This window comes from Notothenia coriiceps, unplaced genomic scaffold, assembly GCF_000735185.1.
Source record: "Notothenia coriiceps isolate Sejong01 unplaced genomic scaffold, NC01 NC01_scaffold00017711, whole genome shotgun sequence".
Lineage (NCBI taxonomy): Eukaryota > Metazoa > Chordata > Actinopteri > Perciformes > Nototheniidae > Notothenia > Notothenia coriiceps.
Genome location: NW_011350412.1, coordinates 1 through 14,264, shown reverse-complemented (window position 1 = coordinate 14,264; position 14,264 = coordinate 1). Strand labels below are relative to the sequence as shown.

At 42.5% G+C, this 14,264-nt stretch overlaps 1 protein-coding gene across 1 annotated transcript; it reads right to left on the bottom strand.

Moving 5' to 3' along the window:
• Window positions 1-310: 310 nt before the first annotated feature.
• gmds (GDP-mannose 4,6-dehydratase) lies at window positions 311-11,100 on the bottom strand (the record flags this gene model as incomplete). The annotated part of the gene is made up of 3 exons (XM_010777022.1): window positions 311-438; window positions 9,908-10,012; window positions 10,908-11,100. Coding segments are annotated over 3 exons (426 nt in total), but the record flags the coding sequence as incomplete, so codon positions are not given.
• Between the last annotated feature and the right edge of the window lie 3,164 nt (window positions 11,101-14,264).

Here is a 14,264-nt window from a genome sequence, read left to right as displayed (position 1 = left end):
ATGATGGGGGCCTGAAGGGATCTGGGACATGGGTGAGTTGTGGGAAACCAGAGTGCAGTCCGTGGCCTCACAGCATGAAGCCCTCTCTTTTCTTCTCTCGCTCCCCCTTTCTTTCTCTATCTGTTTCTTTTTTGGCAGAGAATCATAGGAGGCTTCATGCAGATCGCATATTTCGGCCTCAAGCGATCTGGGAAAACATGCCCTGTTAATGCTATGTTCACATTTGAACCCTGTTCAACCCTGAAGCGGTGCACTCATGGTCTGTCTATTTCTTTGGGCTGGTGTGTGGTTATGATCGTGTGTGTTTTACCTCCACATAGTCTTTGGCGTGGCCCCAGTCCCTCTTGGAGTCCAGGTTGCCCAGGCAGAAACACTCCAGTTGGCCGAGGTGAATCTTTGCCACAGAACGGCTGATCTTACGCGTCACAAAGTTTGAACCTGAAACACATACATTAAAAATGCTATGTTAGCATCTTCTGAATTCAATCACAGTTTACACGGGATATAAATATTACTGAGGTTTATCTCGATCCAACACATACAAACACAGAGACAAAGAGCAGATAAGTGAAAATTAGGTCTTTGCATGGAAGATGGAGTTAGGAGATCACTACCAAACTCTTTCACCACACGCACACATACAGATGTCCAAACCGCTACTACTGCTCCAACTGCTCTTTAGCCAGAGTCAAATCAATTCTTTACCACCTCACATTACAGCCACTAGATCCTTTTAGATTCCTTCTCTCTCATTTTCCTCTGTAATTCACTGTTTCAGTGTCAAATCTGGGCTGGATGCCAAGATAAACCTCAGAGCATCAGTCGGTCTGCACCAAAAAAAGCAACATGGAAGTGCCAAAGAAAAATGACAACCAAACAGGACCACCCTGGCTCAGCCGGAGCAGGGTCCAGTCCAGAATCACTGAATTGACACACTTCATCTGCCAGATCGCCTAGCGGTGTTCCACGTGGCGATATTATATGTTGGAAAACACATGAGCCTGTAATGAATATTTCTGTGCCACTAGAAGGTTTCGAGAAGCTTTTGGGTGTTTTGGCGGGACACTTAGGGCCGGTGTTATGTTCTCTTTTCCTGCAACAGGCCTGCGAATAAATGGATCAGTTCTCCAAACCAAGCACATATTAAGCTGGTGGAAATCAACACTAAATATCAGGGTGTCATGTCTAATACTGCCACTGTCTTAGTTGAAACCGCTTATTATGGCTTGAGGGGCTTATCCCTGGCTAGGGTCTTCTGCCTTGTGTTCAAAATGGCAGATATGTGGGAATATGTCATTTCAAAGGAAAGCTTGAAGCTTTCATCAAAGAGTTGGCTATTTTTAGCCCAAACAACATCTCTGCTGTATATAAATCTCCCACAACCTTGCGTGAACCTTTTTTTCGAGACTTCTTAGGAGCTCATACATGTTTTTTTCAAACTCATCGTGCCTGAGATGAATGTTGCCTTTTAGCTCTGCGCCAATCCAGTCCATAATACCCCGGCTCTGTCTTGACACTGTATCACTGTTGCCCTGACATGGAGCAGAGCCTCCATTTAGACACAGGAAAATCCCATGAACCCAATCATGCGAATGCACCAAATTTGTAGTAATTATTTCATAGGAAAGCAACAGCCCTGGGCAGACTGAGCTAAAACAGACCAGAGAAGGTTAGACACGCTTACTTGAGAAAACACAGCATGTTGTGTGTTGGTAGCAGGGCACATGGCCCTCTTGTCAACGCTGCTTTGTGGCCATGTTGAGTTGGAGTTAATAAAGTGTAAATAAGGCTCTAGGTAGATAGTCTTTAGACTTTTTCTGGATTCAAAATTAAGTCCAATCTCCAAATCGTTCTATTATTCAGAAAACAGTGAATTAGAACTGTTGACACCTTAATTAGGAAATAGCATGTGTTTATGAAGCGTAGATGAATTTTGGATGGAAACCCCCTCCGATGTCAGACTTGTCCTGTATTTGCATGATTGTCTCATCTGGCCCTCGGGCCCTTTCTCTAACCTGGCAGGTCATTTGTTCTGGCAGGCACCATTGCTCTTGCTAACTACAGTCAAATGTTAAGCAACAATTATTCATCTGCCACTGACACATCCGTGATTGTCAGCCTTTCACTCAGGCAGCAATACACCATGCCATGCAACTGCACACACATGAACTAACATCATTCGCACTTCATATAATGGATGCTCAAACAATTAAGCAATTGGTCAATGGACAGACACTTAATCGACAAATATTTTAAAAGGGGAACTCCACAGATTTTACACATTAACATCAGTTAACTAGTCATGTAGAATGAATACTATACTGAGCCAAAAAGTTGAATAATGTTTTCTGCGAAACAACTTTCTCAAGAAAACCACCAGGGTTATTTTCACTTGGACTTTTTAATGAGAGTCTGCGTTACAATCTTAGGGATAGCAGTTCTAACAAGGGGATTTCAACCATGTTAGGGAAGTCCAATGATAAGATGATATGTTGCAGTATGGGAGTTGAAAAAAAAGTATTTTTAGGACTTAAAGTCTCAGTTTGCTCAGCTTCCGCTTGCTGGAATGCTTTTTAAATAACTAATTATCTCTTTAAAAAGGCAAAGATTTCAACATGTGATGTGTTATCCTCTTAAATGTCAGTGCTTATTACTATACAAATTGTAACATGAGTAAGTTCTATTGAACGCATTCTTTTTGCAATAAGCAATGTTTGTTCTCTTTTGTGTTCCATACGATTTGATTTCTGTCATTGTAAATACATTATTTGGGATTTTTGGATTGTTAGTCTCAAAGCACGTTATTTCATACTGACACATTTGGTTTGAAAATTTTTGATACAGTTCATTTTTAATATCGTTTTTTACATTGTTGGCTTTAAAGATTCAGCATAAATAATCAGAGATTGAACAATTATCCAATTGTCATTAATTGCGGCTCTGTAAAATATATTCTTTATTAGGACCCAGTAGGGCACTTAAATGTAACAAGAGCCCAGATCGGTAACTACAGTAAATTGCAAGGCAGGGGTTTGATTTGATCCAACATCCAAGGGAAACTCAAGTTTGCAGGTTAAACACAGGTTGTCAAAACTGTGCAGATCCATGTTGGCCCTTAAAAAGGTGGCAGAGGGATACAGTGGAGTACAGCACACCCAATCAGTAATAAAGTCCATTATTTCCCCCCAAGCACACCTGTAGTTTCCTTGTAAAGCTCACACCTCTGTTTTGAGTGGCTCTGCTCCCTGCCTGCCCTAATTGGTGCGGTGTGGACCAGAGCGTGGGCCTAATGGACCGGCCTGCCTGGCTGTGGACAAAGCCTGCTCTGTTACTGGCCCGGGTGTTAATGTGTTTCCTTTACTGGCAGCGGCACCGCAGGACAGCCAGGAGGAGGGGTTGGAGGCAGGCTGACAGGAGGTTTCGAGCCCAAACGGGGCAGCGGTGGCCGTTTAACCTTGCCCATACCCCGGCGGAAAGTCTAATAAAACCATGGGCCGTGAAAACTGAGCAGACAGCAAAACCCATGCCAGAAATGGACACTCAATCTATTTTTCTCCCCCTCTTTCTCTTTCTCACTTAACCGTTTCATTTCGTTCTTTTTTTTTTTACGTCATTTGTTTTTTCATTTCTTGGCCAGAGGAGCGACAGGAAAAGCGTAACACACTGGCTTCTTTGGCACAGCTGGACTAAGGTTTGGGGGGGTAAAGAGAGAAGGGGGAGGGTGAAAGAGGGGAAATTTGCGGAGATGTATCCCATCCAGAGCCAGGCCATGTGGGCCCAGACAGGATGGGGACTGGAGCTGTCAGCTGGGGGCTCGGGTCTGGAGGAGTCACGGTGGGGATTGTAGGTTTGAGGGGATTTTGGCCAGACTTGGTTACTCAATAGATTGTGTTGTTAAAACCATGCTGCTAAAGAAAGGTGACTTATGAAGTCTGCCTTCACACTGTGTGACGGCCCAGCCCTTACTGTATGAACTCAGACCTCAAGATGTCTGACTCACACTCATCTATATTACCGTCTGCAAGTGTATTTGTGTGCAATGCTAATTGAGATTCAACCGCAGTGTGATTTATTCAAATCCCTCTCCTGTTACATTTATTTTGAAGACATACTGTACTATGCAGTCATGACTCAGCAACATGGCACATCAGCTCTGGAAAAACTGAAAAATGTAGCCAAGTCAAGTCATCACTGTATTGAGTTGATTTTATATGTCACACTTACACAGCTTGAACATCTACTTCCCATAAGTTCAGTCTCCTCTTCCAACTTTAGACCTGGGGTATGTTTTTCTTTACAACCTAAATCTGCTCCGAGTTGATTTGCAGGATGCTAGTGATTTCTCCATTTTCTTAATAAAAATGTGGTATGACAGACTGCTTTAATGAGCCACATTCTAAAAATAGAGCCTTGGATCGCTTACTCTTCATAAACATAAACATTCATTACAACTTTTTCAGAGTTCAGATATTCTGTTGTGAGCTTGTCTGAACTGGCCACAAGCTGGTTCCAAAGAAATTGCCAACATTTTTATTTGATTGCCACAGTGCTGTAACAAAAACCCTTTGGTTACCTCAACACACACCTGTTTTGGAATTTAACCAGAACTGTGAATCCTATAATCCCTCTCTGTCTTTGACCAACTGCCTAGGGGAGTGAAAGGCTTTGTGGTAGATTTGTAGTGGAAAATGCAACCTTTAATTTCCATCTCCACCCCCACACTTTTCAGGGTTTGAGGTTGACGCTGTAGGCGTGTTTACATCAAAATGATTGTGACCTCATCTTATACCCATCTCCTTTATCGGTACCGATTTATTAACAAAATACCTGACTTGCAGGAGCACTGAGTGATTCTGCAGGAGGAATATTCTCCTGGACGAGGATTGGCCAAATTCCACCAAGGCCAAAGACCTGTAAGTGTCTGCCATCACCAATATTGCACAATTGGCGTTCTGATTGATTTCTGAAGCCTCGACGAAGGGAGAATATTTGCGTTACATCCAAAAGAGGTCATAAGCTCAGCTCCGCCAACACAGCGTCTATTCACACCTGACAGACTGTTGCACTCGTTCTGGGATGACTCAGCTGACAGGGAGGGTACATGGAGAAAAAATGTGATGCAAGGAGGGTAGGAATGGGGCTGGAGGATTGCGAAGACAAAGATTTTTTTTGTTGGGGTGAGATAAAACTAAATGGATAGACAGTACAGGGGTGTGCAAATCTGTGGGGAAAGAAAGGGAAGGTATGGAGATTGACAAGGGAGTAGATGATACATGTTTTTCTTGAGCTGGAGCACTGACGGTACCACCTCCGCATTGCAGAACCGAGAGCGAGACAGAAAGTTTCACCCTAATAGTAATAAAAGCAAAGATGTAATTGTGTTTCATACATTCCGGTAGATCAACTAAATGATTGTAGGGCAACATTTTGGGGTTCGATCAGCTTCTGACAAGTACTTGCAAAAGTTGAGCAAGCAAGCACTCAGTCAAGAAGATTCTTGGATACCATGGTGATCTGGGACAACAAACAGATCTGAGGGCGGCAGTGGGATGAGTGAAGATAGAAACCTAAACGACCACGGACTATGTCAGAAACCAAGGTAAGATGAGGCGGAGTGAACACCTTTTTTGGCCAAGTGACAAAAAGTGGAGGGAAGGGGTGGAGGCGATAACTCCATCGTCAGTTCTGCTCTTCACCTGGCCACAGTTCAGCTGAGGTTTAGACTGCTCTCACCCAGCCTTTTTCTCATCAACACCCAACAAACCAAAAAACTAAAAATGCCCGCTCAAAGCAGAGTTCCTTCTTACAAGATGCTTTCAAATCCCCTCGACGCCCTCTGACCGAGTCATTCCTATTTGAAGATTTCCTTCGTAAATAATCTCTCCAATAAATGGAAAACATATCCTTTACAAATCTATCATGCGATCTGACCTTTTGGGCTCAACTTCAACGAAAGCAGAAAGATGAAGCTAAGGCATGTAGCGGCTCAGCGGCTGTACGTGTGAGTATTTGAGGGGGCAGCATTGACTTTGGCAGTGCTATTCTAACTTCCCCAATGCTAACCGGTCTTCTCTCCTAACATAACAGTATATTATTCTATACTGCCAAGCGTGAACCACAGAGCTCTCAGGGTGGAGAGATGGATGGGACTTCCCCAAATAAACCATGGGATTAGCCTACAACTGGAGCTGGTCAGTAGCAGCAACAGTAGATACACAAAACATGTTACTCTGCTGATTTACTGCATTGACTTAGATCAACACACTGTTAATAAATATAAATGATACTTGGGTTTCCTAGGTGAAAATTGGATTGTTGGGGGATTTTCAGGTGCTGTATGTTTGTTGAATGTGACGACCAAATAAATATATGAACTGGTTATTTGCACAGGTTTCACTGCTGATCACTCTTGCCAAGAGACTGTGGATTACTGCACTGTCTCATATGTCAAAGCAATATGGAGTCTATTTAGCACCCATGCTATTGCTAATCCCCCTCTTCAGAGTCAGTGTGAGGGCTGTTTGTTATGGATAACAACTAGGTTAAGCAGAAAGGAGCTAGCTGCGGTGTGAATCGGCCAGCAGATGTAGGTTTCTGTTTGCTTTGCTTCACGCTGGATTTCCACCGGGATATGTTTTCATCACGACCGCCCGATTCCGATTTCCTTTCGCGTAGAACAATGGAGATTGACAGTTTATTGGTTGTACGAGAAGTGTAAGAGAAACCAGAAGTGCATTACTGCTGCGATTAAGTCATCCTAGAAAGACAGTAGGTCTGAGAGGAAACTGGTGTAAAGGTTTACTCATTCCTCTTTAAACATTCCCAGCTGCCACCAGACCGTCCTATGTGACACACCATGCCACGTTACAGTGCGCCATGGACATGATTGGCCACTGGAAGGTCACTTTGGCAGACACTTAAGAGCAGGACCCAGTGAGTTTTTTCTTAAATGGAAAACTCCCTCAATGAGGCAAACATCTATTTGTTTCCCAAACACAGTCCAACACAGCCAAGTCACCCTGGGACAATGACTTCACAGCTTTTCCTATGTGTGGGAAGTACGGATGGGAAAGTGGTTGAGTCAAGACAACTGCCACTGAAATCATGGACCTTCCCCCTATATATGACTTATTATTCAGAGGTACAAGAGATGCTCAAAAGCAATGGAAGGGGCAATACACAGATAATAATAATAAAAAAAACAATATCTCTCTTTTACAAATGCATTTACACACAGGGACAACATGACCTCTGCCTCTGCTGATCTGCAGTAAGTTTCTCAAGTGATGTCATTGTTTTTTTTTATTTTGGGGAGAAATGTAACCCAATTAGCTTTGAAATCAAAGAAGAAGTGTGAATTTAAAGATTTATTCGGGGAGTTTTTGGTTTAGTGTTATTGTGTTGGGAGGGTTTGAACTGCTGACTTCTTAAATGTGTTCTCTCACTGTTATTCAGTGATAAAAAAAATACCAGAAATACATTTAGTGTGTCCCACTATCATCGCAAAAACAAAAACTACTTGATTATATCAACAATGAAAATAACATATAACTCTATTTTACAATAGTTGTTAACTCAAAACCAATGGTACCGTCACTTAGATTAAAGGTATGTTTGGCAGTTGAACCAGTATTCTCTCTGTACAGTATGAGTACAGTAGTAATATATCTCACACTGTCTAATGTACAGCAAAACCTGACACTTACACAATGTACAGTACAAGCGTACAATTGCTCTCATCTAAAGCTCTCCTGTGGGTGACGGAGTAGATGGCCAAATGCCCCCTGAGTGCCGCAGTGTCATGGCGGACCCCGGGGGCCTGGATAAACACGGGCCAATCCAGCCAACACAAGCGCCACACTGGTTTGTGCAAGGGAGCAGTTGGACATCTGGCCACATCACAGCACAGCGTTCCTGCTTTATGAGCAGCAACAGCCGTAACTCTGAGAATAGAAGTGGCAGAAGTAAACCCAAAGGCCTGCTGCGGAGAAGCTGACTGTGGAAGAAGGAGGGCGAAGAAAGAGAGGAGTGAGCATAGACAGAATGGAAAGAGAGGAGAGTAAGAAAGGGAGATGAGAAAAGCTGCCCAAAGATTAAAAGGCTAAGGACTTGTTATCGAGCGAGCAGAGAACTGTGCCCTTATAAGGTTGTGTGTACTTGTGTTAAAAGTCAAAAGCATCTCTGATTTCACAAGGTCACTCAATCCGCCTGGTTATCTATAGAACTGCAACTAATGATTATTTTCATGATCAATAACACTAATAAGAGTATTTTTTTGATCAACTAATTTATTATTAAGTCTATAAAGTGATTGAACAAAGTGTATAATACAAAGTGACATTGTCCAAATCTTATTTTGGTTAGACCAATTGTCAAAAGACATTATCTCAAAGATAATATATTCACAAAGATGGCTAATAAGCAAATTAAATAATTTGGAACCAGACAATTTAGGTCAATTTTGCTTGATAAATGAGCAATTGACCAATCATTTTTATTGTTTGGGATTCATTTTTTGTTGACTGACAAATTGTTTCAATGCTACTTATCCATTGCGGTCTTTGGACTCTTTTCTGCATCACACATCACTCCCAGTCCGACCCAAGTACTCCTCCATTACAAGACCTCAAGGGTGACCGCGCCATCTTTGCTGAGCTGGCTGTAAACTGCACCAGTTCCCACACCTATCTATCTGAGGTAACCCATTAGGGTTTACTGGCTGACCCCCGACCTCGGCCGGGGTCGTGGCCGGGGCCTTCATTAGGGGATAAATCATAAACACCTGAGCGTCTGACCTGAGCGCAGCGCTGGGGGTTTCAGTCATGTGGTATTCATTTTGGGTCGCGGTGGCGTGTAAATCGGGTTAAACCAGCGCCTGCGACCCTCGGGCTCAGAGCACATATTAAAAATGTGACCACAACACACTCTTTATGTGTCAGAATGCGTGTGAGTGTGTGTCAAGTAATAGAGAAACCTGCTGAAGGAATATGTCTTTATATAGAGCATGTAATTTAATATTTGTACACGACCCAACAATAGTTTACCCTCTGTTTTACTGCTTATGCTAGGTTCAGCCTGTTGAGCAGGATAAGTGATGTCATATTTCACAATGTAATTTAAACTTTACAAAAATGTGTCCTGTATAATATATAGTCCTTCCTTACTGGCAATATAGTTAATCAGTAGCCCGTCTTATAAAAACCACGAAAGTTTAGGGGATTATTAACTTCTAAATTATTAACATGCATCCTGAGATTACTGTTTTCATAGAACAATGTTAAATGGTGGCACATTTTTTGGTTTCATTGATAGATCGTTTACTTTATGCTTTGTAAATGCTTAATGTGATGATGTTAAGTGACTTTTATGATTGTATATGCTTTTCTTTTCCCTAAACACAAGGTGTATATTAAGATTTTTACATATTGACAAACATTTGATCACAAATATTAAGCCTTTTTCAAACTTTATTTGTGTTGTGCTCTTGCAAGTCAAATTATTATACCCAAGCCAAATCACGTGTACACTCCCCCGCTGCCTGAAACGCCTATATTAGACTCCTTTGTTTACTTCCATAAACAAGTTACATCACTGCGCAATACTCGCGTTTCTATTGGCTACCGCTCCAACAAATTGTAAGTGGTAGGCTAAGGGACTGGACATCCCTAAGCGGTGGACCAATCACAACAGAGCTGACAAATTAACCAATCAGAGCAAACTGGTCTCTGGTTTCAGACAGAGGGTAAAAAGAGGTGCTGCAACACAGGCAGTATGAGAAAGATAAAGAGCTTTCTAAACAGTAAAGCATGTAAAAATGTCAAAGTAGAGAAACCAAATAGAAATATAAACCTGAAAATGTGCATAATAGGGCCCCTTTAAAATAAGAGTATGCGTGCTGTAAGCTCACCTCTCCTCGGGCTCTCATGGTTAAAGAGGATCCCGTTGACAGCAAACATGTTGTAGGCCTCTCTAAAGTTCACCACGATCCAATAAGCGTAGAGCTTGGCAGCACCTGAGAAGAAAGTGGAAAGAAATATGGTGACAGAAGCATATTAGTACCAGAAAAGTAAAGAGATATCACTGCACATCAAACCAACAGTCTTCTTTCAACTTCACTGACGTGGTCCTTTTTTCCCCTCAATCAAGAAACATAACTTTATTGACAATGTAAGAGAAACAGAGAGAAACAAAATATGCAGAAAGACCATTTAAGAGACTACACTACGTGTCAGAGTTGAACACAGCGGTATCGCAGATCACATTTCGACATCAGGAACGTGTACTGCAGACTCCTGCTGATTGACCGAAAGCAGGCTTGTACAAAAAGTTCTCCCCTCATCATCTTCCTCCTCCTCCCTTCTGCTGTGATGAAGGGGAATACCATGGAAAGCTAAAGGGAGGCGCCCATTGATTAAGCCGTAGGTCAGGATGTACACTGGAGGTGACGGGAGGTCACCATGGAAACTCCCGCCTGCCCCAAGTCTAATTAATAGAGGAGCAGCCCTCCGCATGATGGTATGCGCCTCCCATGTCAGTCTCACATATTGAGTGCTGACAGATGGGGAAAGTGTCAGTGAAGAGAGCATTTAGACAACAGAGAACACGAAACCTGATCGCTCTCACACGTGTACAGCCTCTGTGTGTGTGTGTGTGTGTGTGTGTGTGTGTGTGTGTGTGTGTGTGTGTGTGCGCTTAAAGTGTGTGCTGAGTGCCGTGGATATAAAGGTGTCTTTGTTAAAGTGAGAGCCACTCCAGTCTTCAGTCAAACGTTTTGGCCTCAGGGTGTGTGGAGAGCTCGAACGCTGCCTGAGCACTGAAGCAACACACACACACACACACACACACACACACACACACACACACACACACACACACACACACACTGTTCATTAGTGTTTGTGTATTACCGTAAGGTGAGCGAGGGTAGAAGGGCGTGGTTTCCGTCTGAGGGATCTCCTGAACTTTGCCGAACAGCTCGCTGGTCGAGGCCTGGTAGAATTTCACGGTGTTGGTCAGGCCGCACGTCTTCACGGCGTCCAAGAGACGAAGCGTACCTACGCCGTCCACATTAGCGGTATATTCAGCCAACTCAAAGGAGATCTATACAGGATGGAAAGGGAAAAAAAGAGAAGAAATCATTAAAAAGGGACCGCAATTCCTTTCCAATAAAACAAATTCTGTAAAGGGTTCATTCTAATTAATTACAGAAAAATTAGATGTAAGATTTTGCCTTGTGTATTTTACTATTGACTTGAGACTTATATATGTTTAACAAGTTGGTTTTGAAGTTGTCTGGAATTACATTTTTGTTTCTGGATCAACAAACTTCGAAAAAAGACTAGTCAGTTCTCTAAGGGCTGTCTGTGATGGGGGGAATGTGCGGGAGAGAAACTCCCTATGGAGGGATTTGGGGGATTTTAGCCTTTGATGACCATTGACATGCACACAACCTATATAACACAATACAGGGAAGGAAAAAAACCCTAACGGCATAATAGGGCCATAGCAATATGATCAACTTGTAAATAATGAAGGGAGTTGCTAAAGTACGCCTCAAAAAAACAAAACAATGCAAAGTAAATTCCACAAATGTTACAAGGTCACACAGTTGGCACAATGTCACCAATACTACCATAAAATAAGGCAGGGGGGGTGACAAAAAAGCATAACGTAATTGGAGAATTTGTTGATTCTGGATTTCATCAGAGCTGATCAGAAAGCTCATACCTCAAACCAAATACTCCAACTCCCAGAATGCCTGTATCCACTGCTGAAGGCCAAGAGGAGGGGGAATTTAAACACTTGGGGGGAAATTAAGTTTAAATTAGAAATGTCTGTGCGCGTGCATGACTGTGTGATGCCGTGCACTTGAACTGTGTGCGCTTGTCTGAGTGCCAGCTTGGCCTCGGGCTCCAAATCAGGTGTGACGGTTAAAAGCTGTGCTGGTTAGTGGTCACCACACCTGGAGCGAGCGGCATGAGCCTCGTCTGTACGGAGGAAACGCTTCGGCCCTTTAGTGCTTCCACACCAGCGCTCTACACACGGCCAGATAAAGACCCCTTATTTAAAGCTGGGGCCCAAGAACACTGGGCCTCTATTCCACTCAAAGTCCATACACACACATGCAGCGACACACACAGTGAGCAGGTTGGATCAGGCTCAATTACACTCCACAGCTCGGCGTAATTACCTGTGACGCTCCACTCACGCTTTTACTTTGCATTCTGGCATTTTCATTTACATTTCCATCATTTACAGGGGCAAGTGAGGGGTCGCTTTACACACCAGCATATACTGTGTGTTACATTATGCAATTTTCTACAGCAAACACACAAGGTGCACACTGAAGTGGCAATACCAGTGGAGTAAAAGCCAATCTAAAATCACAGTACACTGAAGCCTAAAAAAATTACAGAAGATAACAAAATGGATGATTATTATTTACTTAAAGTGGACCTATTATGCTATATTTGAAAAATATATTGTAGGGCCATACCTATATAAAAACATGTCTGTGAAGTTTTTTTTTCAAAATACCAAACAGATCACCCATTGTATCCATGCCTCATACTGCTCAAACCCCTCTTTTGTAGCCCTGTTAGAGAAACGCAGATTTCAGGTTCTTAGCTTGAAAAAAAGAAAAGAAGAGGAGGCCGAGCTAATGCCTGATCAGAATTCTATAATATGAGATAAAGTTAAATTTGGTTGTGATAAAATGTTATCCTGTTTAAACCACGTCAAGGATTTTTTCTCAAACAGAATGGAGCTCAAGTGCTTTTTCTCTTGCAGGTTTATCACAAGGTGAGTTCTTTTTTTATCTCCTGCTTTTTAAACACATATGCTCTCCAGTACAGGTTAGCTCCGAGTGTTAGCGAGGCTTGCTAATGTAAACAAAGACGTCCAAAACACGTCAGGCATTGTTTCTGATTGCAACTTTCTGTGGGTCCGCCGCCGCTATGACGTCACAGCGGATGGAAATCTGTATCCGCTCGTTGTACACCCGTTTTTAAAAGATTTGCGTACAGAAGAAAAGAGAGAGGGTTTTATTTTCTGACGCTGTGTGAGTTCCCCGACGCACCGGGGACACATATTTATGTATAAAAGGCATCACAAAGTGCATTTTCCATGATCGGTCCCATTTAAGATATCTTGTATGATGAACATTGTGTCACAGGGAAGTTCGACTATGTCCTCAAAACTCCTTCCCAATTATTTTTCAGCTATCTCACTTTATTTATCTGTGGGAATTCAACTGATCATACTGATGATAATTAAAGATCATTTACACAAACATGGATATAAAACTGAAGATTATTTTTATTATAATTTTTTTTATTGTGGCAAAAGGTCAAACAGTGAAAAACAGTGAAGAAAATGTGATTAAAAATGTTGCATTAATATTTTTAATATAAATGAATCCATCCAGATCTGATGCCTGATACCAGGATTTATATTTGCGGTATATTGCAGACCTTGACATGAAGTTTACATTAAACTTCTCCAGCAATTGGGGTGTTTTTTTGGTGCATGCTTGAAATTCTGAAGATTTTGGGACTTGCTTTTGTGACATGAATGTTTGTCACTTTGCTTTGCTTTCTAAATGTGGATTAGAAGTTTTAAATAAAATCTAAATGTGCTAGGGAGTTCAGGACCGGTGCTCCCGGCGCAAATTGGCCCCTAAACCTGAAAAAGAAAGTACCTGCTTTCATGTTCAGTGGAAGAGAGGGGACACTCACACATATGACAGACATAATGTAACTCCAGCTCTCTAAGGTCCACCTTCAGCTCTTCCTCCTCCCCTCCTCTTCCTTCCTTACACATTTCTCCTCCTACTTTGTCAATGCTCATCTCCCTGGACCTCATAAAGTTCATTTTTGTACTACTTCAGCACCTTCCTCACAGACACCCCCGCTCTATCCTGCTGTCTGTGTGCAAGTCCCTGCATTCCTCCTGTTTTTCCAACACCACACACACTCTGCAATACACACAAAATCTGCGTATCAAAACCAGCTGAGAGGGGCAAGGTCCAGGACGCCTTGACAACTTAAATCAAACAAATTGCCTTAATGCCTCCATTCTCTGTCATTATGTAAGGCAGGGCCTGAGCGCTGACGGTTTAAAGGCCAGACATTTTTGCACGTGTGTGTGTGTGTGTGTGTGTGTGTGTGTGTGTGTGTGTGTGTGTGTGTGTGTGTGTGTGTGTGTGTGTGTGTGTGTGTGTGTGTGTGTGTGTGTGTGTGTTGTGAGAGTGTGTGTGTGTGTGT